Source organism: Plectropomus leopardus, chromosome 20 (genome assembly GCF_008729295.1).
Source record: "Plectropomus leopardus isolate mb chromosome 20, YSFRI_Pleo_2.0, whole genome shotgun sequence".
NCBI classification, from domain to species: domain Eukaryota; kingdom Metazoa; phylum Chordata; class Actinopteri; order Perciformes; family Serranidae; genus Plectropomus; species Plectropomus leopardus.
Window position 1 is genome coordinate 12,759,606 of NC_056482.1, and position 26,034 is coordinate 12,785,639.

General features: G+C 38.6%; 1 protein-coding gene across 1 annotated transcript in view; it reads left to right on the forward strand.

Moving 5' to 3' along the window:
- Window positions 1-2,942: 2,942 nt before the first annotated feature.
- Window positions 2,943-26,034, forward strand: part of ass1 (argininosuccinate synthase 1) — a 32,176-nt gene continuing 9,084 nt past the window's right edge. The window contains exons 1-11 of the mRNA XM_042509351.1: window positions 2,943-3,070; window positions 4,720-4,854; window positions 6,023-6,091; window positions 7,231-7,419; window positions 9,485-9,541; window positions 9,622-9,696; window positions 10,952-11,022; window positions 11,125-11,155; window positions 18,489-18,579; window positions 22,517-22,601; window positions 23,423-23,487. Of these exons, the coding sequence (XP_042365285.1) occupies window positions 4,753-4,854; window positions 6,023-6,091; window positions 7,231-7,419; window positions 9,485-9,541; window positions 9,622-9,696; window positions 10,952-11,022; window positions 11,125-11,155; window positions 18,489-18,579; window positions 22,517-22,601; window positions 23,423-23,487 (835 nt within the window). The 5' untranslated portion in view covers window positions 2,943-3,070; window positions 4,720-4,752. The remainder of the gene's footprint in view (window positions 3,071-4,719; window positions 4,855-6,022; window positions 6,092-7,230; window positions 7,420-9,484; window positions 9,542-9,621; window positions 9,697-10,951; window positions 11,023-11,124; window positions 11,156-18,488; window positions 18,580-22,516; window positions 22,602-23,422; window positions 23,488-26,034) is intronic.

Below are 26,034 nucleotides of genomic sequence, written 5' to 3' on the forward strand. Positions count from 1 at the left end.
GAAATCAATCAAAGGTCCTGACTCAGGCAACAAAAACACTGTTTTTCATCTATGTAAATGACACATAGGTATTGTGTTGAACAGCTGTTGGAATCGACTTGTTGGACTTTAAGAAAATACTGACCTCTAATGGACTACTGTTGTAAAAGTTGACCGCAATGGAGCATTTCGTCATTTCAAGCCACACTGATAAAATATGGGACAGAGTGTGATGACATCACCACATACATCTGAGGGTGGTTGTTGCTGCCATGATGAGGAAAAAACATTGTTTTTATGTTGTTTACAGTGTTAACTGCTGAAAGAATTCTGGTAAACAGAGTTACTCGTTCATTGAACTTTATTTAAAAAAATCCAAGAACTTCAATAAACAGCTCTGACTAGCATGGACTGACCAGTCACTCTAGATTTTTTTAAAAACTTTTTTTTGGGAGAAAATGTTTGTGCAATTAAAACCTAAGTAATGAAGTGTTCCACAGAAGCTTGAGCTACATGAGGAAACAAGCACAGATCTTGTGTAGGAATCTAAACACACTTGTTATCTCAGCATACCCATCTTTGAAATGTTGCTAAATAAACAAGCCTGTACAATCGTTTTATATAAAGGCAAGGCCTTTCTTCAATCTAGAGCAGTGGTTCTCGATCTTTTTTTTCTGTCAAGGATCCCCATTTGATAAGATTTTGCTTCAGTAACCTCCGTCTGAAAAGATTTTGGTCCTTAAATCTGATTTAAACTATTGCTTTTAACACAGTTGAGGAGATAAAGGATGAAGGTAAATATCTCATGGTTTTGGGGAATTCTCATTTTCCTGTTATATAAATAAGGACTAGCTTTTATTGTGCATATGGAGTTGCTATTATTGGTCTTTCAAGACACATGAGGCTTTGAATGTGAAAAGTTTAAATGTGGGTCCTTTTCACAATAAATCTCACCAGGGAACGCTGAAATAACTTAAAGGTTGAGAAGAAATTAAGAGTTGTAATTACTAGATTGTACTTAAAAAACATAATGGGTTTATTTATTGATAAAGATGAAACCAAGGACCTTACAAAAGAAGCAGTGTGTAGTTGGGAATACATTTTTTAGAAGTTCTGAAGAGACATTTCACCTCTAAACTCCTCACATGGTTTCATTTAATTAAAGGACTGTTCGCTATTTGTGAGAGGGGAGAGGGTGGTGCAAAATGGGCGAGGCACTCCAAATAATGTTTAAGCACTAGGGAGACAGGTCTGTTTTGTTTTTTTTCATTATTTGGCTAAGGGGTAGAACAATATTTTAAATACCCTCAAACCCATAAGTAAATTTGAAAGGCACGTTTTCTCTTAAAAACTCTAAAATCACACCATTTATCATCGCTGGAAACTGTGAAATATTGTCATTTATGAAGGAAGGTCATGCATTTTCCTCAGTCACTCAGGGAGGCTCAACGAAAACTATTTATAGCTCCAGGAAGGGTCATGATTTAAAAAAATCTCAGTCACACCACCCCCCTGCTTGGGTACATAGAATCCCAAACTATACAATACCAAAAGAGGTAAGCAAAAATCCAATATTTAAAAAAAACAGCAAAGGTTAGAGAAAACGCCAACAAAATGAGTTTATCATACAGAGCCATGTTTTAACTCTTTCCTCCATTAATCATCTCACAACCTTTTAGATGGATTGTGTGACCCTTTGGACATGGTCCAAGCTCTAAAATACCTAGCTGTACCATTTATAAAGTAGTTAAAAACGAGCTCGACCTATATAATGTAAGGTACTGTACTTTATTCATCAGAGTACGGTGTGGCCCAAGTGCAACTTCGTTTTTTTTTTTTTAAATATCATGACCCTCCCTGAAGCTACACATATTTTGGCTCCCTGAGTGCATGAAATCTACTGCCACCATAAAAATCCACATTTTAAAGTTTATGGCTAGAGATTTTTAAAGATAGCATGCCTTTAAATTCAACTTGCAGGTTTTGAGGTTCTCAGGGTTATTTTTTGTTGTTGTTTTTCGCAGGGTTTTTTTTTTTTTTAAATATAAATGGCAAACATTTAAGATTGAATGCATATCCATAGATGGTATACTGCAAAGAGTAGGTGTCATTCGACACGGCCCCAGTTTGGAGTAGCAGGCTGGAGTCCGACGCAGAAGCTAAGCAATGCACTGCTGTGCAAAATTCTCAGCCACCTAAAAAAAGTCCTGCCAAAAAAATAAATAAATAAAATAAAAATGCAATATCAGTTTAAGTGTGACAAAATGTAGGATGCTGTCACAGCAAACCTGCACACATTTGTGAATTAGTGTGTGTATGGGGGGGTGGGGTTCAGGATTTGGGATTGTGCAGCATTGTACACATCTCATTTTTGATTTGCATGTATTTGTATGTATTTAGTGTTGGGGGTTGGGAGGGGGCAAACTGGTTTCAGGATGTAAGAATGAAATTTTGCACAAATTTGAGATTTATCATGAACTGATGTTTTGTACTTTATTTAATCAAATTCTGTCATTAATTGATTTGTCCTAACTATCTGCCCAGGTACTGTGGGTGGAAAATAGCAGCTTTGCTAAAACCTGGTACAAAGTATCTGTCCTTGTTTTATATATGGTTTATATTTATTTATAGTTAATGTTTTATTGTGCACTGTCCCTGTTTAAATAGAATTACATTACACTACACTACAACAAACATCTAGTGTTTGAAATATACTATCTATTGATAAAAAACCAATTCAACCCCAGTTTAAAAAAATCTGAACTATCCCTTTAAATGGTGAAAATTGAAAATATTCAGGCCTTATGACCCTTATAGGATAGAGTCTACAGTTGCAATCATGATGCAACTTTATAGCATCTTTCATAAACATCTTTTTAACACGTTGACTGTATGACAAACAGCAGCAACAAGTGGGCACGTGAGGACAATGCGCGCTTTATGGATGACGCAATGTCGGTTGGACCAGTCAGACCGCAGCAGATGCAGAAATCAACACGCCGCCGCTGATTTCTCTGCACTCCTCACCGTCCGACCAACACCAACAACCCCTCCGGATAACGTGTGCTTATCCCAAACAGTCTACTCTTTCGTAAGTGAAAACCACTTTCTTGTTTTTATTCTTTAATTTGGGGTTTTGCCTGTTAACCACAGCGACAGTATCGAGTAACGGTTTGTCGCGAGGGTTTTTAAACTGGCACGAATGGTTTAGTAGCTTCAAAGTGCCTTGCAAAGATGTAGCTCGGTTAGCTAAAAAGACAACAATGTCTATGTATTTTGCTAATTTAAGTACTTTTAACGCCACGAGCCTCTTAACGTGTTGGGTTAGGATACATAAGAGACACAAAATGTTTGAATTAAACTTCATAAAAATCGCTGTGTCCGTGTTAATAGGCATCGGTTAGCTTGAATGTTTCTTTTCTGATAAGGCTGTTCAACCACGTGAAAACTCACAGTACCCACGTTTACTCATTTTTTATCCCCTCTCTCTGGCAAAACATTTGGATTTGGATCACTTTGCGTGGGGTGATACATTTTTTTCACACTAAAGAAGTTTCTCAAGAGTTCGACTCAGGACGACGGGAACCGCCTATAAACCGGCTTCCTCAAACCAAGAGCTGTGTTGTTCTGTCAGATGATCCAAGTTTTAAGTGATGTATGCTTTCTGATTTATTAACCCTAGACAAATGTTTGTTTTAGAAACATGGGGTGAATGCAACGATCAGCTTACGGAAAAACTGAAAGCTGAACTGAAAATGAGTGCAAAATATGTCATAAATTAATGAAACAAAGCAATGAAATGCTCAGGAAAAATAACTCTTAAAATATATTTCTTATATATTTTAAGAGTTATTTTTCCGGAAATTTTATTTTTTTAGAGATGTAGTTCACGTTTTCCTCCAGCTTCAAAAAAATAAAATTTCCAAATCTGCTAAGTCTCTGCAGTTTGCAGGCTATTGCTTGTCAAGTTGTTTATTGCCTCTTCCCCTATGTTTTTGGAAATAATCCAATTTAGTCAAAATTAGCTCAGGTTTTAAAGGTTTAAATACTTGTGGCAGGTTTCTGAATGCAGCACAGGAGAAATAATGTTGATCCAGGTTTGATCAAAGGGTTAATAGATTGTAAAAAGGTAATCAAAACTGATTGCCTGTAGTATATTGGAAAACAGAATGAGAAACTTTTATTTTTAAGCCTTAAATAACACAGGTGCACTGTTTTGCTAGATAAGTGCCACCTGTCACATGTGCTATCTTTCTATAAAGCACTTTAATAACACTGGCTGATTATTCTATGACTGCAACTAGTGATTATTTGCTTTACTGAATAAACTGTCATTCAGTCATTATTCATTTCTTGTCTAAAATGTCAGTTCCTAGAGCTCAAGGTGTCAAACTGCTTTTGTCTGTTAAACAGTCAGCATTAAAACATAGCCTAAGCAGCAAATGTGTCTTTTTTCCTAATAAATTACTTAAATGTAAAATAGATTAAAACAACTGTCAGTTGATTTCCCCTTGATCAACTTGTCAATTACATATCTGCTGCTTCAAGCCTGTCCTTTGCTGCTTTTAAGATGAATGAAGCTGTTGAAGCTGCCTGCCACATGTGCTTTTATGGATTTGATATTACAGGATGTTGTTAAGCTCCCCAGCACACCCGGGTTATATGTTGACATTTTAACTCCAACTAGGCTGGTTACTAATAATGCCCCTTCGCTGTCTCTTCTCTGCTGCCCCTCCACAGCTTCTCTGCCTGTTGGACTGAACAGACCACATCATGTCTAAAGGTACAGTGGTTCTGGCCTACAGTGGCGGACTGGACACATCCTGTATTCTGGTTTGGCTGAAAGAACAGGGCTACGATGTGATAACATTCTTGGTAAGGCTCAAGGACAAGTGTGTGTGCAGCAGGTGGTTAGTTTGCTTTTCCAACAGCTGACGCAATTTGTCATCCGGTACTGTTGGAGTTTTTCATTGGCTGTCCCAAAAGTCCTGTCAGAGCTACAATATGAGTTAACTCCCAACCACACAGGATTTGGCTTCATAATGCCAGTGCAGATCTAGCTGGATTTACTTCCTGCTCAGGGGCAGTTTAGAACTGCAAAGCAGGCAGATTTTCTTGTTGTCTAACTTTTCATTCAGTGGGTTGGTGGTTCAGTGTGGGGGGATGGGTGATTGTGGTTCACTGCTGTGGCATGTGAGGTGCAGTCCTTTTTGGCTTCAGCTCTCCAGAGAAGTAGAGGAAGAATAGCAAGCACTGATCCAATGCATCATTGACTTGACTGGTGAAACCATGCGCTTGTTTTTACTAGTCAGAAAAGATTGCATCAGCAAACAGTCAGGCAAAAAATGATAATTACACACTAACAACCATTAGTTTGAATAATTATTAATAACTACTAATGATTTTACTGGAATGTGTTATGCAGCAGTGATAAGGTTTTCAACACAGTTGATATCTGTATGTTAAATTAATAAGTAATGCACCTGCAAGGCATGCAAGTGCAATTCACAAGTATTAGAAAGGAGTTTACATAGTAGCTTCCACTGGAGTGTCAGAAATACAAGTTTTGTTATTGAGTAAAAGCATTAAACATGACTCATCCAAAATCTACTGTGAACCTATTATTTGAAATACACTTAAATTAAAAGGATTAAGTACTGAAAATATCAAAGGCATTGTAAAGTGTTTGTGCTACAGATTTGTCCATTTACTAAATCAGTATCATGTCTTATCAGGAAAATATTCCCTTGTTTAGTGTTAAGTTCAGGAGATCAGACAGCCTCTTGAGGGGTGTTCATGCATGTTTTCCACCATGAGGTGGTTGCTACATCTCCTCAGCAGACGTTATCTGAATTACAAGATCATGGATTGGTTGAATTAACAATTCCGTGGTCATAAGCTTGCATGTTATTCTATGGGAGCTCTAAACTGAAGTAACTGCACAGTTATTCATTTGTAATTGTGTTGAAAATGTGCATAGTTTTGTCACCTTGAGGTGCAAATAAATTTGTTGCAAATAAATTTGTTTTTCTGTTTTTTCTAGGCCAACATTGGGCAAGAGGAAGATTTTGAAGCTGCAGTGAAAAAGGCAGAAAGCCTTGGTGCAAAGAAGGTAAGAGACAATGAAATATGGCTTTGCTTGAAGGGCATCATCTGTAATTTTGTGTCCTCCTACACAGCATTTCTCCAAGAATGACAAATGATTGCTATAAATGAGAGAAGAGAGAAGTGGGGAACAGTAACACAGCGTTACCATTGATAAAAGGCATTCATCTAAAAATAAGGCTTTAAATGTCTCAAATCAAAATTTTCAGTCTTAAAAATGCTAAGAAATTGGAAGAAGGTTGCTATGATTTTTTTTTCTGGCATTGCATTGTAAAATCTCAAAATAATGAGTAATATCTACTTTTTAAAGAATTTACTGAATGTCTCTCACGTTAATGGCAAGCCGAAGTAGAACATTTTAAGCAGATCGACTGACTTTTTAAATTGACTAAAAGGTCATGCTTTATGTTATAATAAACATTTAGGTAAAATTGTCCCTAATTCTGAGTAATTTATGTCAGTTCATGTTTTTCCTTTGGTCTTTGTAAAATTGGTCTTAAATTGGTGAAATCCCTGCTCTATTGAAGACATCTCAAAAAGTTTTCGAATCTAACTTGCCTTAAGCTGTAGCAACAGTGAATAATAAAAGGCCCCTTGACCTTTCGATTTAGGGTTGAAAGGTCCGAGCCTGGAATGTTGTGCTTCATGGTTAGCACTTTGACCCCCAGGTGCCCCATACTGGTATTTTTAGAATATTCAGCATTCATGTGCTTATGGGAAACACGGACACTAAAGAAGCTGACATTCATCTTTTTCCTGTAAGAAAGTGAATTGAATTTATCCTATAAGCATCTGGCTATACTAATTAAGAAGTATTGTTTTTTTTATGCTCACTATGATCTGAACATGCAATGATAATGACCAAAATCAAGTTTCCGCCTTGTAGAGTACAGTGTCATAGCAAGCTGTAATGAATGGACATCAGTAGCTGCTGTAATCTTATTCTTGAGTGAGCACTCGCATCACGTACTTACAGTATTAGACAAGGGCTTTTGCAATTATCAGTAATGTCCCTTTTCTAGAAGGGAAAGATATCATAAATAATTCATTAAATATTTGTCACAAAAATAAATGGCCCAAAGAATAGAATTATAGAAGACTTAACACGAAGCCCTGTTCTGTGTCCTTTTATCTATTGTTGTGTAGGTTTATGTTGAAGACCTGCGCAAAGAGTTTGTAGAGGAGTTCATCTGGCCTGCAGTTCAGGCAAATGCCATCTATGAGGACCGATACCTGCTGGGCACTGCAATAGCACGGCCCTGCATCGCTCGCCGTCTTGTCCAAATTGCACGCAGAGAGGGTGCCCAGTTTGTCTCCCATGGTGCTACTGGAAAGGTAAACCAGACACAGGAGAAGAAACTACACTCTGGAGAAAACAAATATTCAAGAATCTGCAAGTATGACTAAATCCCAGAACCCAAATTAAATGTATTTAAATAAGTCTTTCCATTTTCTTGCCTTTATTCTAGAGCTGGGACAGAAAATAGTATGTTTTGGGAGTACAGAACAACAGACCACTTACCTGAAATTATACCCTCCACATTGAGGTTACATGCTGTGTGCCTGATCCACAGGACACCAGAGAAAGTCTTTTCTAAACACAAACTAACTGGGTCACCGTCCACAGTCTGGACATGAGGATTTAGGCCATATGTTTGCATAGTTGAACATTAACTTTTTTAACCAAACTGCAACAGTTTGTCAGAAATCTGCCCTCCTCAGAGCAATTTCTGCCCTTCTTCATTCAGAAACTATAATTTTCTTTCTCTTTAGTCCATTCATTAAAAGCAAATAGACGTTTCCTGCAAATCTGAGACAGATGTTATCATCTCTATTGCCTGCATTTTTCCTCACACTGCATTGAACCATCAGCCAAATGAAATGAGTCACCGCAGTTCAAAGGGAAATGCAAATATAATTTTGTGCTTTAGAATCCTGCCGAATAGTTTTCTGCAGTAAATGACAAATGTTGAATCGCAGCCCAGATTTAATGCAACATTTGACTACTTTATTTATAATCCTTTTGCACTGTCATTGGAGTTAATTTTATGGGTAGATACTTCTTTCAAAGATCTGTATTTCAAACTCAATATCCAGGCACGTTGGCTTTGTTTGTGGGTTACTGAGATCATCTCTCATGCTTTACCTCATAAATAGCTGTGACACAGCACAGCATTCACTATTTGAACCTTTACTATAAAATTACACCTGGAATAAAAATAAATTGTTCTAAAGTGTTAAAAAAAAAATAATAGAAACAACAACAAGTTAGTTGCACCTAGTTTGTAGTCTAGTGGAATATACAGTGCTCTTGAAGGTACAAACATATTTTAGGACACTCTTATGTGGAGCAGTAATCTAAGTTGTAGTTTTTTTAATCACAATATGACAGTACAAAGGTAGAAAAATAATGATTTGATTTGTTGTTAATTGATGATGAAAGACTTCACTACATCTCATCTCTTTTGGAGAGAGAAACTTTTGTTCACCTAACATAAAGTGCTGTGTAACTGCAGCTGTGCTAGCTGGAAGAATGTTAATACTATCAAGCTTATCATAGTGTAAGTATAATTACATAAATAATATAATGCATGATGAATTCACATGAATATCTTTACAATTTTGTTAAAATACAGTTTGTCATTCAATATTTTTAAAGATTTTTCTTGTGTTATTTCCACTTAAAAATGTATTATCAGTTGAAATGCAGTGTCCAAATTTTGGCAGTAGATGGAGACAGATACCACTTCATAAAGTTACAACACAGATCTCAAATAATAATATACCTTGTAACTTCAACATCTGTGACTGAAATGTTTCAGAAGTTGTTGTTGTAGTTTTTTATTTCTAAATTATTTTAATTAAGAAAGTTTATTTGTTTATATATGTGGTAGTTAAGTCAATGCCGCTTAACACCCCCCACCCATATTCCCCCTGTATTTAGGTTTTTATCTTCAAGCTGATTAATGAAGAAAGAGACACTGTACAGGATATTGTAGGAATAAATAAATTAATTTTTAGTTGGGCAATCAGTGATTTAGTCAATAATCAGAAAAACAATTAACTATTTTAATAACTGATTAGTTTTTTTTCCTCTTCTGTTTTCTTGTCTTCTATGATAGTAAAGTGAAGATCTCTAGGTTTAGACTGTTGGATTCATAAAAGTAGCTATTTGAAAGGTCAACTTGGGCTTTGGGAAATAGCAAAGGGAATTTATCATTATTTTCTGACAACGTTTTTACAGACCAACAGTTCATTCAACAATGAAAACAGTAGTAAGTTCCAGCCATACTGCTAACATGTTCAGTCACTGGTGTTGATTTCAAAGTGTTTACCTAAATACAAATAAAGACATCTCACCTGCTACATAAAGCTGAGCCATTGTGTTTGTTTTTTTCAGGGCAATGACCAGATTCGTTTTGAGCTCGTATGCTACGCCCTCTACCCTGAAGTCAAGGTGGGTTTACTCTTTTACAGTATTGAGGTTAAGGCTTGAACTGTGAACCAGGTTGTCACTCTCTATATCTGTTTGTGCAGATCATTGCACCGTGGAGAGTCTCTGAATTCTACAACTGCTTCAAGGGGAGAAAAGACCTGATGGAGTATGCACAGGTAACTTTATCAGTCTGGTAATGTCAAAATCATAAAACCTTAATTCAGTTTGGTCAAATCCAAAGCTGCCAGGTAAAGATTTCTTTTTAACATTGATAAATCTATCAGTGACTTGGAGTTACTGATTCTCTCTTTGGTCTTTAAAATGTCCAAAGAGCAAAAGGTAATGTCCTAAAATTAATTATTTGTTTAACAAACAGGCCAAAAGTACTGTATTTGTCACAGATTAACATTTTATTTTATTTATACAGGTTTATCAAAGTATTAGATTTGAAATTTTGGTTGGAAAAAGTTTTTGTCTGAAGCATTTGCGAGGATTCCTCAGCAGCATATTAACAACAACAACCACAACAAAAGGTGATTACATTACATCAGAAATACCTGGCTATTTTTTTTTAGATATATACTGTGTATATATATCTTTCTTATATCAGTTTATGATATAGATTATTTTCTACTCACTGAATGCTCTTCTGTGCTTATTTTGTATGTCTATGTAGCTTTCATTTTATTGTACAGCTCTCCCAATTTGTTTTTCGTTTGTTCTGTTTTTAATCCCTTTTGAATCTGTATCTGGTTGTGTTTTGTGCTGCTGTAACAAATTCCTCTCTTGCGAGTCAGTGAAGTGTCATCTTATCCATATGTGTTGACAAAAGCTCAATGGTTTTTGAACAAAAAATTAAACCCTGTCACCCTTTGTGTTGAATTTAAATGCTTATTGTGAAAATATGTATTATTTACTATAACATCCCTGCTCTCTTTCTATAATTTTATCTCACTACCATGATTATATTTATAGTAAATTTAACTAGTCTGAGATTATTTGGACCACACAAACATTCACCGGCTGTTTGTTCATGTCCCATTAGATGGTGGTCCGGACCAGTTTTTCCCACTAGAGGGTGGTCATGATGTTTAAACAAAACTACATTGTTGCTGGCCTCTGGAGTACTTGTGAAATCATACAATCTTAAGACACTGAATTGTTGACTTTTGCTTTGAACACACCAAAGATATATATTTTTTGTTTTCTTTTCTTTTCATCACTGATTCTTAAAGACTAAAGCAGTGTGGGGAAATAGTTTGTATTTCGGTTACACAGCACTCCAAAAACCAGCCGCTGGAAATGGTTTCCATGTATTCAGAACTTTCTCGACTGACAAGTAGACCCTTTGATTTGAAGTCTCTAACCTTTGGGTGTAGTTACAGGCAAAAAGTATGTAAAATAACAACATCTTTCTCTGTCAAACTGTAGAAACATGGCATCCCTGTGCCTGTCACTCCTCGAGCACCCTGGAGCAAGGACGCCAACCTCATGCACATCAGGTGGGTAGAACTAGTGTGACACACCTTCTGTAGTTCCTGTTTCAATAATTATGTTTTCTGACATAGAGAGACTGTAATTTTCTAAATTATGTTTCTTTACAGTTATGAGTCTGGCATCCTGGAGAATCCCAAGGTAAGACCAGTTCCCAAATAACAGCAGGACCAAATTTGGTCCTGCTGTTATTTATTCCTGTGTTTCTTCACCCTTTGGACTGTGATGTGCTGATTAACCTAATGAAACTGACATATTAAGGCAACTAAAGCCAATTATTTGCATACACACTGCACGCTGTAATGAAAAAGCACTGCTTACATGCCAAAAAAATCACCTGTATTAAATAACATATTCTTCTTTTGCACAAATGTAACTTCACTGATAATACTGACTTTCATCAAAACAGTTTAATTTTAATCTGAAATGTTGAAACCATTGTTCATGAACCTGTAAAACTTGATTAAGAGATAAGACACTTTATTTGTAATTGCAGATGGTTGGTTACTCTTAGGCTGACAGTTTAAAACATTAAGGGTTAGGGTTAGGGTTAGGGTTAAGACATTTGTCCATTTGTACAGGTGACAAGAATATTTCAACCTCATCAGTTTTGGATAAAATGTCTTGAGATTCTATATAAACATCTGGACAGTCGATGTTATCTTCAAATCAGTACCTGTTTTCATAGTCTTTTGTACTACTTCATTGTTCACTATGATATAATCTAGATGTAATCTAAAATGAATAGAACGTTCAGGGACAAAGTTGTGGAGAACATTTGTCAATCCAAACAGAAATAGATTTCAAAATTGGTACGGTTTACGATTAAGTACAGTAAAAAAATCTCCTTTGTTTGCTGTCATTTCCACAAAAGCTGACATACAAAACACTACATCTTTGTCTTTACTGTTAAAATGCATTATCGACTTGGAGTGATCGTAAAAATAACATGGCAGTAAAGCTACTGTCCCTCCTGTTGACCCATGCCAGCCCCACCAGAGACAAACACGACTCACTCTCCCACCATGCCATGGGTGAGAAGGAGTTTGATCTCTGCAAGGGTGAGAGGTCAAAGCAGTACATACAGGTTGCCCCCAGTGACCCCAAAAGCTCCCATCACTTGGTCGCTGTATCTGTGTCTCTGTCTCTCCTCACCCCGGGTCGTCTCCGGGCCCTGGGAAGAGCCTGGGACACACAGACACTGACTTGTCGTCAGCAACGCTTCGACTAATTCCCGATTTCATGGGAGCCGGGGAGGGGGAAGGGTTAGGGCGTTGCGCCCAGCTGGGGCCTCCTGAGTTCCAGCCCCAACTCCTCGGGACCTCATTGTTCCACTAGTTGCGCCGCCGCGGGCTGCGACGTGGGAGGGGAGCCATTTCATCGTGACACCGTGACACCAAAATGTCACCAGTAACAGTAAAGTACAAAGGCAGTGCGCCAGACAGATGAGTCTCCAATGGACGGGGTGTCACAAGGAGGCGAGGGGTCCCGCGCTGCTGGAGTGGAGATGCAGGGGCAGGGCCACTGTAACTCACAGACCTCTATCTCTCTCACTCTCTTTCTCTGTCCCTTTCCCACCCCTCCGCTGCCTCTTTAGTGGTCGGCCTGTGGAGAAATGTTTTGAAAAGAATGAGGCGAACCGACTCAATAGCATAGCGATGTATGATGACAGTATTGTGTAACTGATTTCATTCAGGCGTTTTGTGTTGGACCATTTACTCCAATATTGAATCAATTAATGGCATTAAATTCAATGAAATATTTATGGTGCAGGGGTCCAGAGTGGTAAAAGGATTTGAATACATTACCCAGGACACGAAATATCTTGAACTTTGAACAAGCTAAGATTATTGAGCAATTTTCAGATATGTTTGGTAATTAGGGTCAGAGTAAACATCACAACAACACAATATTTAGTTATAATTCCTTTAGGTTAAACATTAATTTTAATGTTATATAAAGCTAGTTATGAAAAAATGGTAATAAAAACTCATATTTGATTAAACTGTTCTAATATCCACACAGTAGTACGTGAGACATAATCTGTGAACATAAATCATGTCCCTCCTCTTCATGCTGCTTCTAATGGCATTTGCAAGAATCTGCGCAAAAGGAAAACAACCAATCAAAGCTGAGGAGTCTCTTAACGCAGCTGTCATTCCTGTCAACCATGGATTGTGAACTGTGGTCCAACTGTCAAACAAGGCAGCGCTTATCAAATATAAATCAAGATTCTGAGACTGCATTGCCTATTTCTTGCCTCAGTTGTTTTCAGAAACACATTTTAGTGCACTGTTGAGCTGTAAAATGAGAAAGTTTGCTCTGGCTGGTGGGTGGTGCTTTGTTTTGGCTTGGCTGTTTTCAGCATGGTCACTGGGTCACAAACTTTCTTGTTTTACAGCACACTAAAATATGTTTCTGAAAACATTTGAGGTGAGAAATAGGTGATGTGGTAACAGAATCTTGATTAATATTTGATCAGTGCTGCCTAGTTTTGCAGTTTGACTGCAGTTCATGGGCTGTGATTGATATAATTGACGGCTGCTACTAGACTCCTCGGCTCCAATTGGTTGCTTTTGTTCACGTGCAGTGGATTCTTGAAAAATTAGACATTAGACGCACTATGAGGAGAAGGAACATGTTTCTCGACAGATTATCTGCCTCACGTACCTCTGTGTGACTATAGTGACAGTTTCACCAAATATGACAAAGTTATTTGCATAAAAATTAACAACTTAAGGAAATTAACACAAATAAAAAATGACAAGGTGAATTTCTCACCTAAATGCTCAAACCAGCATGACAGATTCTGATCAACCCAGAGGGTCATCTTAGAGGTCATCTTGTTCTAAGTATCTCCTCTATGTATCAGCCTCTCTCACTCCTCTAGTTACAGCCCTAAAGGCTTGGGGCGGACCACAACTATTCAAACCCCAAAACGCCCCCCACATGTTGTACAAAAGCCCCTCTCTGCTCAACTCAGTCAAACTTGGAAATGCCCAAATGGTCGCTCATATGTTCTCCTGTAGATAAGAGTCAGCAGAGTTCAGGTTACTCTATGATTAACACTGTATCCTTCCTGATAACCCCTAACCACCTGCCTGTGGCACAATGGCCTGGTGACTTTTTATTTATTCACCTCCTCCTGGCAGCATTTACCTATGTGATGACATGCACCCAGGGCAACTTCAGCTGCCTATTATCATGCCTATACAGTCATATTTATCACTATTAGCATGCACCTGTTGAGGTAGAAGTTCTTGTTAAGTTAAACAAATCATGGCCCCACTTTCAATTCTGATTTTGTTGGCATCAGTGTGGGGTGATATGCTTGAAATTCTATCCCTACCTACCTATACCAATATAGGCAATGTTGCAAAATAGTGAGCAGGCCTGCTTTACGGCAATATTGGATTTGAAAGACTTTCAAAAAGTAAAGTTAAGTAACACCTTACTTAAACACAGTCAGCCAGACAATGGATCCCGGGCTTGGTGATTTATGGTGACGCTTTTTACACCAAGACCTTTTCCTCCTTTGACTCTGCCACTAAACCTTTGATGAGTCAATCTGTTCATTAGACTGCTTCTTCTTTTAGCTTAATTTCAAGATGTTTAATGGAAGTGTTTGCTTGCTATTTATATGTAGGATATATTGTGGCTATTCAGAACATATGTCTAGTAGTTGTTCTATATGCAGGGTCAGTCACATTTTCCAGGCCTGGAAAAGTCATTGAATAAACAAAAAATCATTAAAAGTTGTGGAAAACTCATGGAATTTTGTTGAAATTGTTACAGTTATCTTACATGGATAACCTTTTACATAATTTAAAATGACAGCTATTTTTTTTCTGTCGTAATGTAGCTCAAATATGTCGATGAGTGACATTTTGTTTACCATCATGTTCTTTTATTAAGTTTCTCCCCACGTTCTGTCTCTCCCTTTATGCATGCCAGCTAGCAGAAATCATGATTAAATAGAGTTTGAATCTGATATGTTTGAAAAATGCCAGCCAAGTCAGGCAAGAAAAGGAAATTGTTCTTATGAGTCCTTGAAACGTCCTGGAAAAGTTTTGAAATTTTGTCAACAAAAATGTGTAGGCCAGAATTCTGGAATAGGCCATTAAAAGGAGTGGGAAACCTTTATTTTAACCATATCTGTAGATGGCTTTAACAGGTCAGATTTTTATTAATGTCTAGTTTGCTACTTTTGTTATTTTTTGCTATTCATCAGATTTGATCAGCAGTTTAGCAATTGTTAAACATCTCCACAACCCTCAGTTTTCTCATTACATCCTCTTTCGGTCGCTGTCCCTCCACACATGAGCAGTCAGGGCCCAGCCTGAGGCAGCTTGACACTCGTCTTGAGTCATTAAAACATCACCTCAGTCTTAATTATACCCTGTGTCAGTGAGCTTCCTTAGGCCCACTGCGCTCTTTGATCAGGGAGCTGATGGGCCACTGCTTGTGTTGACCGGGAGTAAAGGAGCGTGACGCCGAGCCTCTGCTCACCTAGAGGAAATGAAGACTTGTTTTCTGCTGGTCGCATGGCTGGCTGGAAAGATAGATGGACATAAGACTGCCTTAAGGGGAAGGAAGTAGGCTTGTAGGTGTATGTATGTATGTGAATGTGTGCTTTGAAGCAAAGAGGTCAGCGTTTGTCATGCACCTTCGCCGCCCTCAGGTCTGATTGGTCTGACCTGTAATACTTAGCGAGCGCTCCCCGTGTCCCTCTTGGCATCACTATAGTTATGCCTCCATGTAGAAGTGCCTGTTGTCCTCATTAAATTCAGCTGAGGCCCGAACATTAACCAAAGCATCCTGGGTGTTAAGAATGTAAACATCTCTCCAGCACATCACATGTATATTGTTTTATTCTTGTCTCAATTTGCCATGTTTGCATTTTAAAGAGAAGGACAGACTTGAAACGTGGTGATTTAAGCGTCATTTCCAACCCATTGCGCCAAAGATGTTTTTACCATCCTCTTCTATCTCCCTCTCAACTCTCCCCTCCTCTCCTCCCCCCTCTCCCTCCTGCCACCTCTGCCTCTTTTGGCTCCGTTGGCTTCGATTGAAAACCAATGAGGCAACTAATATGTGGAAAGATAGAAATTTACTTGCTTTAAGTTCATGCGTCAGCCTTCTCCTTTGCTGTATGGGCCACGTTTAGCACAACAATATGGCAGAAGCAAAGACTGCCAAAGGAGCTGCTCTGTGCTACATGATGGTGCGCTTCATGCCCCATTTCCCACCAATACCCCCTGCCCCCGCCCTCTCTGTCTCTACCTTTTCCACTCTTTCAGGGCCATGGCTTTGGGACAGGTCCACCTGCAGGGGGTTTGAATTGAAATGCATTGATCTCTCGCTCACTGGAAACAAGCCTATTCCCCTTACTGTTTCCTTTTTTCTCTTTATCCAGTAGTCCAATACTAAGTTTGAGCTATCATGTTTGGAGCATGCATGATTTTTCAAGCATTGCTCAACCAGAAGCATGAATTTGTATACATTTTAAACATGTGTTTTTAATTTATCAGGTGGAAATTCTTCTATATCAGGCCTTGTGGTCCATGTTTCTCCTTAGTCATTAGTTCAAGGTCCACACCTAAGACAAATTACCACATATTTCATTTTATTTCACAAAATGTAAACAACACGTGTGCTTAGAACACAATGAAATAAAATATTGTGCAAAAATAAAGTGAAATTACTTGAAGCTTAGTAAAAAATAGGACTGCAGCCAAAAATAGCATATTACTGATCAAGACCAGTAATGCTGCAAAGGCACAGTATGTTAATAGACCAAATAAAACCAAGAACAGAGCAACAGATTTATTGCAGTACTAGAAAAGAAATGTATTTGCATAATAAAAGAATCCCTTAACAAAGTCTGTGCGTCTGTGCTTAAAAATAAGGTGTGTTTTTTAAAAACATCACTTGTGATCCATTCACAATGCACCCGAGACCCACTTTTGGATCATGACCCACCAATTGGGAACCACTGTTTAAAGCCATTTAATACTTCTGTTGTTTTAAAAACAACAAAAACCATGATATCTTTAAATTCAACAGGTACATTAAAATTCTTCTCAAGCCAGAAATCAAAATATTTATTTATCCAAATCTAAATGAAGAAAAGTAAACTTCAATCTTTTTAGGCAGAAAAACAAAATCTCAAACCGTCTCTTAAATTAATGCATAACATGGCAAAACCATGAAAGTATTAAACAAACACTTAATTTGAAGGCTCAAAAAAGACATTCTTTCATAACCAGCATATAACACCACAGGAACTGTTCGTATTCTCCAGTATTTATAATTCAGCTTGTCTTTCCCCCCTCAAAGAGTATGCATCAAAGGGCTTTTTAAGGTAGTCATTTCGCCCCTCTCCTGTTCGCTCTCATTTGGCATCTTTCAGGGCACTGAGGCAGAAAATGAAGGAGAGGAAGACGGTCGCCTTCCCAGTCAATTTTGGTGTTTAGTTAAAAGGAAGGAAAGTGATTGCGATGCTCGTTTTCTCTACCCTGACAGGCAACGAGCGAATGCCGATTAGTTATTGTATGATGATTTAGTGTCTGGTAAAGCTTTCCATTTAAATGCACCCAGTAGTTATTTTGCATCGTCCCCCTGCAATTTGCCTCAGCTCAGGAGACATTGGCCATCGTCTTGTCCTAATGCTGTGTAATTGTTGGAGGGCCACATCGCTGGGCAGACACGTCAGGCCGCGCCACGCTCTTTTAGGTCTCAACCATGACTTACTGAAATCGTTCCCTGCTCCCACCAACTGGAAAAACGACAAACGTCTGTCACCCAGGACAACTTTAGTGGGTTTAGGGTGTGGACTTTGTTGTGTGATGCCCATTTAGCGAAATTCTTCATTTGAAAATAAAATAGAAGCAAAACGTCACTCAGAAAATCAGAGCTGGAAAACTGGAAGATTAGAGGAAGTGAAGACAGGTAGGGCAGACACATGATAGAATCTGCAGATTTTTACAGACAGGCAGAATATTGTTGAGGACATAGTGTTGCTGAAATAGCTTCTGTCATAGTATCAGGTGTGTTTTGACTTGTCAAGTGTTCACTGCTTTTGGGGATGTGAGTCATTTCTTTTTGTTGCCCTTTCCCACTCTCCTTACCTCATCCCACTTTTCCCCGCCTTCCCCTGTGGCGAAGGGCCATGCAGGGAAAATGAAACCAAATAGAGGAGAAAAATGAAACATTGATTTTTTTTCTCTCTCTTTTTTGTCTTCACTCAACTCCTGATGGATGGTGTTTTCAGGTTTCCCCTTTTTCACGCACCATCTTCTCTTTTCTTCTCCCCGCCATGTCTCGAGTTGTCCCTCATCACCTCACACAAAAGTCTCCCACATCTGTGTCACTGTTGCTTGATGAGGTCTCAGAAGGTCCTGGTTATTCATCAGTGGGAATAAAAGTGTGTGAAACAGAGAGAATGAGTGTGTGTTTTTTGTGTGTTTTTCAGAGTCATGCTCCTTCTGACCTGTACCTGATGACCAAGAACCCGGAAGATTCTCCCAACACCGCTGATGTACTGGAGATAGAGTTCAAAAATGGTTTGTGCTTGCAACATGTATCACCTGTTGATTTCTCTGTCAAAAAAAGCAAAATGATCATTCATTAATCGTAATCAAAGTAAAATGTTCAATTAATCATGATGTTGATTTTAGGTTTGAGGTTCGGACCTTTGCTGGGAGGAAATTTTAGTAACTGGACCTCTTTGAATTTTAGTTGAATAGGTCCCCCAGTCGGTGGTTCCTGTTCTACAGTATATTTGTCATGTTCAGTGAATGACAGAAAATAAATATTTAAACCAAAATTAATCTTAGGAGTAAAAGGGAACCTTTAAGCTTGACAGAAATAGTGATTTGATGTATATCCTGATTTATATTGATATCAACTGATTTGAAAAAAGTTATCATGATCTTTTTTACTTTTTTCCATATCGCCCAGCCCTACGTCACAGTACCTACGTCCATTATTTAACAGTCTATGGTTGAGACAGCGTAATCGGTATTAACTGTCATATTGCACCACAGGCGTTTGGCCTTGGCGGAGGCCTGTGTGCTCTATGAATGCCCCTCTAGTTGTGAAATGGATTTGATATCTGTCTGCTGAATGCAACCTTGTCTCCTGTATTTTAGCTTGAATTAGGTTAAAATTTAAGGCAAATGAAATTCAGTGCTTCAATGCTTGGTGTCTGACATATGTCGTGAATCAAAACCAAGTTGATGGAATAGTTTTTTTGTTGTAAATCTTGCACATATACTGAAAAAGTAGTTTGCATTATTTTTATTGTTATTATTTATTATTGTTTTTTTTTTATTATTATTTTAATTATTATTATTATTATTATTTTAATTGAATGTTATCAGTTCTAAACTTCTATGATCTATCGGTAAGAAATAGTGTCCATCCTCACTCAATGTCCCTTCATGTTACTTAACACTGATGTTTATCACCGCAGGGCTGCAGCTCACAAGCTGACCCAGTTGTACTTTATCACCACTCCTGACCACCCAGACTTATCCTTAACCTCTCACAGCTTTACTTGGTCCAAAGCTGCCATGTTTGGCCTGGGGGCACACACACAGGCCGGAAGCATTAAGTCCAGCTAATACACCAAGCCCTGAGGGGCCAGAGAAACACTCATTAGATATATAGCCAAGAGAGCCGAGCTGAATAGTGGAAAGTGTCACATGTTTGCGTAAAGAGAAAATGGCAAGGAACATCCAAGCCTGGGGCAAATGGCACAGATGTCCCTTCATCCCTGGTCACTGGTGGAGGCTGCAGAGCACTAACATCAATCGGCTAAGAGACACTAGCTCCTCTGATCATATGGACATCTTTATGAGCTGTAACAGTGATTTAAGTGACGTTCAAGAGGTTGGCAGAAGTTTTGGTGGGAATATTTGCGACCACCAGCGTTGCTAATTAAAATGCCATTCAATAGTCAACATGTATCTGCACTGAAATAGTGTTTCTTTGGGGGAACTAGTAACCAGTTTCAACAAGAAAATGTTTAACTATAAAACAAGTAGGTTGGTGTCAGTTCAGCTGGAGATGAGGTATGCTTTATGCAGTAGTAAAGCCTAGTCTGGTTTCGCGGGTTCTTTGCAGGTCTGCGCTCCATTTTCACACATATTCTCTGTGCCTTTATTGAGCACCCTATGACAAAAGCTGTTTTAGTTGTCCACACAAAGGCCCGAGCCTACTCCTCCCTCTGAGCACAAGATCAGCACAAGAATGTTTCATTTCATTCCCCCTCCCACCTTTTCATCCCTGCCTTTCTCACCAAAGTTTTCTCACTGATTAAAAAAGAATATTTAACGACAGGAACCTTTTTCCCCGTCAAACACTCCATTCCCCAATTCTCTCCCTTTTTAAGAAAAAAAAATCATCCCTCCCTCCTTTCATACCAAAGAAGTGGAGAGGAAAAAGAGACAGAGAGGAAAAATGTAAAGCAGTAATTTTTCCTACAACTGTGTCTGTGCTCCCATTGTCTGCACTGTTAGGCTGCAAAAAAACTGAAGAAAAGGATCACGGAGAGAAAAAGACCCCTCAGTGAATGATAGAACCTGCATGATGGAGAGAGCGAGGGAAAAAGAGAGCACAGGCACGAAAGGCCAGCCCCTACACTCCCACGTTCAGATACTTAATTTATTTGAACTTTTAATCTAATTATTAGGTATCTGGGAGGGGGCGCGGTTTTAATAATGCACCATCCATACTGCCCTCTCCTGCTCTGGGAGGTACTTTTTCTTCTTCCATGGGAGCTACCACCATTCCCGCGATATGAGAATGGGCCATTAACAAAGCCCTTGTCTAAAAAAATTTGTCAAGTCCTTCACGTGTCATTCCTATCAGGGCTTTTGTAAATGCTGGTTGAAAGGGGAACAGAAGTGCTGCTCTTCTCTCCGACTGCAGGCATGCTGAACTATGTATAGGACTGCGGGTGGAGAGTGAGATCTTTTCTTATTTCCTCTCCTTGTGTAGTCCGCAAATGGTTATATTCCTTTTTCAACGCACATGGACACACACACACTCACACATATGTCTCATGTTTGTTTCTTTGCCTCCACCTTTGGCTGTGTTGCTCATTGAAGGCCATGAATAAGAACGTCCACGACAGTGATTGATGTGTACTTGGTTTAAGTGGCTTTGGAGAGGAAGTGTGTGGAGTAAGTGTGGGTGTTTTTTTCTTTTTTTTTAACACAAACTGGTGTGTGTGTGTGTGTGTGTGTGTGTGTGTGTGTGTGTGTGTGTGTTAGAGACGTAGCAGTATGGAGATGGGTGATGATGAATCTGCAAGTGGTTTTGTCTCCTGCACATGAACACACAAACACTCAGCGGTGCAAAAAACTCTCAGCGCTAAAGAGAGTATGGGTAACAAAGCTGCGTGTGTAATTGAATTAGGAAAAGGCCTGCCCACAATTTCACAGCTTTCAAACGAGCAGGGCCTTTGAATTTATTAGCCCTTCTCACCACCTCCTTTTGTGGCGGTTTTTACTTTTAGCTGACGACTATTGATTTCAGCGACTGGGATAATGAGCACTTGTCAGCAGATTTGATCAACTCTTTTTTTGTTTTTGATAATTTTGTCAGTTAAAAAGACAGTTCCCAAATCTGTTGATTAATTCCCCAAAGATTACATTTTTATTCATTGTTCTTTGTTAGTTATGTATTAAATGATTCCCTGATCACAACAAAAAAACACATCTGGCTGGTAATGTCAGACAGCTGTATCAGCATCACATCAGCATTTTGTTTTAGTAGTGAATGATATGAAAATTTACACAGATGCAGTTTCTATAAAAATTCAAAGTAATTGCTTTTGCAATACAGTTTTGTATTTAAGGACTACTTTTCTGAAATATTTCTTTCTTTCTTTGGCAACAACAAAATTAATCAGAAACAACATAAGACTTTGTGTAGGAGGAACTAAATGAGAGCAAAAATAAACAAAAATACAAGAATAAGTGCTACTAATTTGATTTTGCTGTTAATTCTCATAAAAAATAACGTGTGTGTGTGTGTGTGTGTGTGTGTGTGTTATTAGCTGGAATGTACACTGCTTTAAGTGCAAAATTTAAACGGAACACCAGCCAGGTAACTGTGGTTTACAACTGGAGGGATTTTTTCTCCTGCATAAGTCAGTAAAGGGAACAATATCTTGTATCCAAAAATAATTTTCAGTTAAACAATGTATGACACTAACAGCAATAAAAGTAATGCCAATTGTCTTGCAATATATTTGAGTAAATGGTATAGGGTAAAAAAAAGAAAACATTTGCTATAAATCTGTTGTGAATATAAAATGCATCTATTTTATCAACCGTCAAAGAAAATGTTGCATTAATTGCATGTAAGTTTTTGAATTTCAAATATTAAAAGTAGATTCAGACATTGCTGAATTTAGCATTAAGTTTTATATTTTTTATGTTATATCCATGTTGGTTTGTGATCATTAAAGAATATCTTTTAACCCTTTAGGAGTGCCTGTGAAGGTTACCAACCTGAACGATGGCAATTCCAAGAACTCACCGCTGAATATCTTCTCATACCTCAATGAGATTGGGTAAGCATTAAGCATGTACTGAAAAGCACTTTTACCTTCCATGAGTGATTTGTTAGATATCCAGTTGTAAGGAAGCTTCTCCATCATAGTAGTGCCCCCAGAGGTGGAGCAGTGGTTAAGTTCACCACCTCTGGAATCATGAGTGTTTGTCGCTGCTTGCCTTGGATCAAATCCCACCAGTTTTCCCAGTTTTCACTCCTGTGTCTGCTCCACTCTGTCTCCATCTCTGTTGTCATATTGTCCAAATAAAGGAGTATTGAAGGTGAGCTGACTGAGGAAAAATATCTTTCCTCTACCGCTTTTAAGCTTTGAGCTTGTTGCCAATTAGTTTGCTTTTTTATAGTGAAATTGTCATAATTTTAGGACATTGTTTTGAGGTATTTGTAGCATTTATAGATCTGAATTAGTGAAATGGAATTAATCTCCATTGTCAGGGGAGAGTAAAATAACTTTTTTAGCTTCATGATTTAAAATGTCACATTCAAGGAGAAGAGATGATACCTAAAACACAGTTTATAGGAGATGCCTCAGCTGCTTCTGAGGCTAAACTTAACAATGACGCACAGGATACGTGGAAATATCATAAAGAGACATAATGTAACAGAGGTGTGAATTCTTTTGTGGTTGTTGTGTTGTATTGTTTGCTCTTTATTAATTGGATTTTTTTTTTTATCTTGGTATTATCTATTAAGCAGTTATCACATTTTTCAGGAGAATTAAGCTCTTACTTACTGAAGGCTCCTTATATGGACTATTCTGAAAAAGGTGAAATTAATGTGAGTGTGTGTCCTGAAAGTTGTCTGTCGCTTTCTTTCTCTTAGTGGAAAGCACAGCGTGGGTCGGATTGACATTGTAGAGAACCGTGTCATTGGCATGAAGTCCCGAGGTAAGGAATTCAAATTTGTGTTTATTTCTGTCTTCGTTATGATGTTTTTCCTATTTGTGCCATATTAGTCTGACAGGCTTCCTCACTTACACAAACAATGATTTACACTGTAAATGCAGTGAGATGGACATATGTGCACTTACTTTGAAACATGTCTCAATATTTTAATTTTACATCCATTCAGAAGCTTTCTTTTCAGTGTCCAGGGCTTTCATGCAATTTGCAGTTATTTTACATGAGTGCTTTTTGTCACACTTGCTATTCCGCTGCTTCAAAAGTGGGCTGGATGACAAACACTCTTCTCAGGAAATGTTTTCCTCTGGTTCACCTGGAATCATAGACACTGAAGTTATTTCCATTCTCTTATGCATGCACACACATACAGAAAACACACACACTGTGAGCGAGATTACGGTGCACACGCTTCACTGGATACACACAAACACACAGTCGATCGCATACTATGTGCACATGCAGTTGCACAGGGATGTTTTTGTCTCTTTATCTTTGGTATCAACAGGGAACTTGAAAAGCTCCTTTGTTAGGTCTCTACATGTGTTACTACAGCTAATATACGTTCAAAGGCAGTGAGCTGGCCATGTTTGATGCACACACATGCACACATGACCACACACTCACACTCATTTTTCCCCCATATGTGCTCTGATTGGCAAATTGACTGGCCAACAGACTTGTAGCTGTGGTGCAACTTGGCAGGTAGAAATTGGAAAATGGGAAACCCACTTTTCTCTCCCCTCCACTGAACAAAAGATCAGAGCTTTTTCCTCCACTGAAGCAATAGGAAGAGGTGGAGCACAAGGTGTCCAAGTGGTTGAATAGCTACCATCAAGTGTACATGTTGGTCTCCTCTGGACTGGCAGTCATAATAGCACAATAGATGATGGGAGGGATTGAATAGGCACATGTCATCCCTATTTGTGTTGGGTCATATTTATTTGTTTGGGGTCAGGGAGGCACGAGGGATTGAAATGGTTTGTCAAGAATGTTGTCACTGTGCTACAAAGCATTCAGCAGCCTGTGTGCCAGACTAACACCTGTCACACTGCTGTCAGGCCTCTGACCTGTGCATCGGTGGTACTGAGGTGCACCCGTCAAACGCAGTCGGAAATGGCTGTTTCTTTGGATAATGAACAGGCTGCCTCATGTCAGTCCAGTCCTTGCCGCTGTTCAAAACTCCAAGACATGGCACTAAAATAAATGTTATCAAAAGCTCCAAAAACATTTTAATATATTGAGTTGTTTATTTTTATGCTTCTGTTTATTGAAATAATTTAAACAGAAATGTTCCGCTACTAACAGTTTCACATTAGCATATACTTATTGTGATTTTATATCCATCTTAAAGGAACAGTGTGTAAAAAATTTTATGGGGGAGGGGTTTACTGCATCTAGCAGTGAGAGCTGCCGATTGCAACCAGCTGAATCTTCTCTCAGTTAGAATTCCTTAAGAGTTCGTTGTTGAGGAGGTTTTGAATAATTCAGGACCTGAATTATCTGCGGAGGTCTCCTCCTATCAAAAACAAACACAACAGGTGAAAAAACACCAGTAAAAACACTGAATAAAGCAGTTTCACGTTACAGATCAGTGTTTTTTCCAACGCTTGTTGGGCATGTCAGTGAGGAGCTGCAAGCCCAGCACCTGCAAATGTGTGCTCACTTTTTTCTCTGATAACTTAATGTTACAACTCAGTGTTACTCCATTGTTGTTCTGCTCGTAAGGGAGTGTGTGCTCACCTTTTCTCTTTGATAACTTGAGATCCAGATGTTAAGGAGGTTTTTTTTACCAGGAGCTGAATTATTCACAGAGGTCACTGTCTCTCCAATACAAATGGACTGGGGGATTAAAACTTACAAAAACACTGAAAAAAGCAGTTTTACTTTAAAAATCTGTGTTTTTCTGACACTGCTTATCACAGAGGAGCTTCAGAATACAGTTGCTAACACAAAGACACTAAAACGCGGATGGCCCTTTTTAGAGCCTTTTGTTTGGTTTGTCCAATCTGGGCTACTGTAGAAACCTGGCGGTTCAACATCTTAGACTCCATAGACGAAGACCTGCTCCCCATGGCCCGTTACAAAGTACAAAATGATTTAATTTCTGCCAATATATCCCCCTAAATCCTACATACTGGACCTTAAGAATATTTACCTGCTTTTATTCACGTGTTGCCTTTTTATGTGGGGCTAACAGTTTGCCCAAAGGGTTAAAAAGGATCAGCTCAGAAAGAATTAATTCCTGAACCCCTTCAGGCCTTCAGCATGGTTAGCATACCTGCAGTAGCTGTGTTAAAGATTAAAACCTCAAAAACCACTGGGGGTGTTGTCTCTCTTAGCTTAACTAAACTGCCACTGTCGGAGCTTAGCTTGATAGCATTTCATTGTTCGCTGCTCTCTGATAAGCCAGCTTTCTTTTGGCGCACTTAAGCCAAGTTGTGTTTGAGGGCAGTTTTAACTTATTTATCTGATAGAGCCAGCGGAAATGTCCCTACGTGCCCTCTGTGGCCCCGGATCACCAAAAAGCCACAA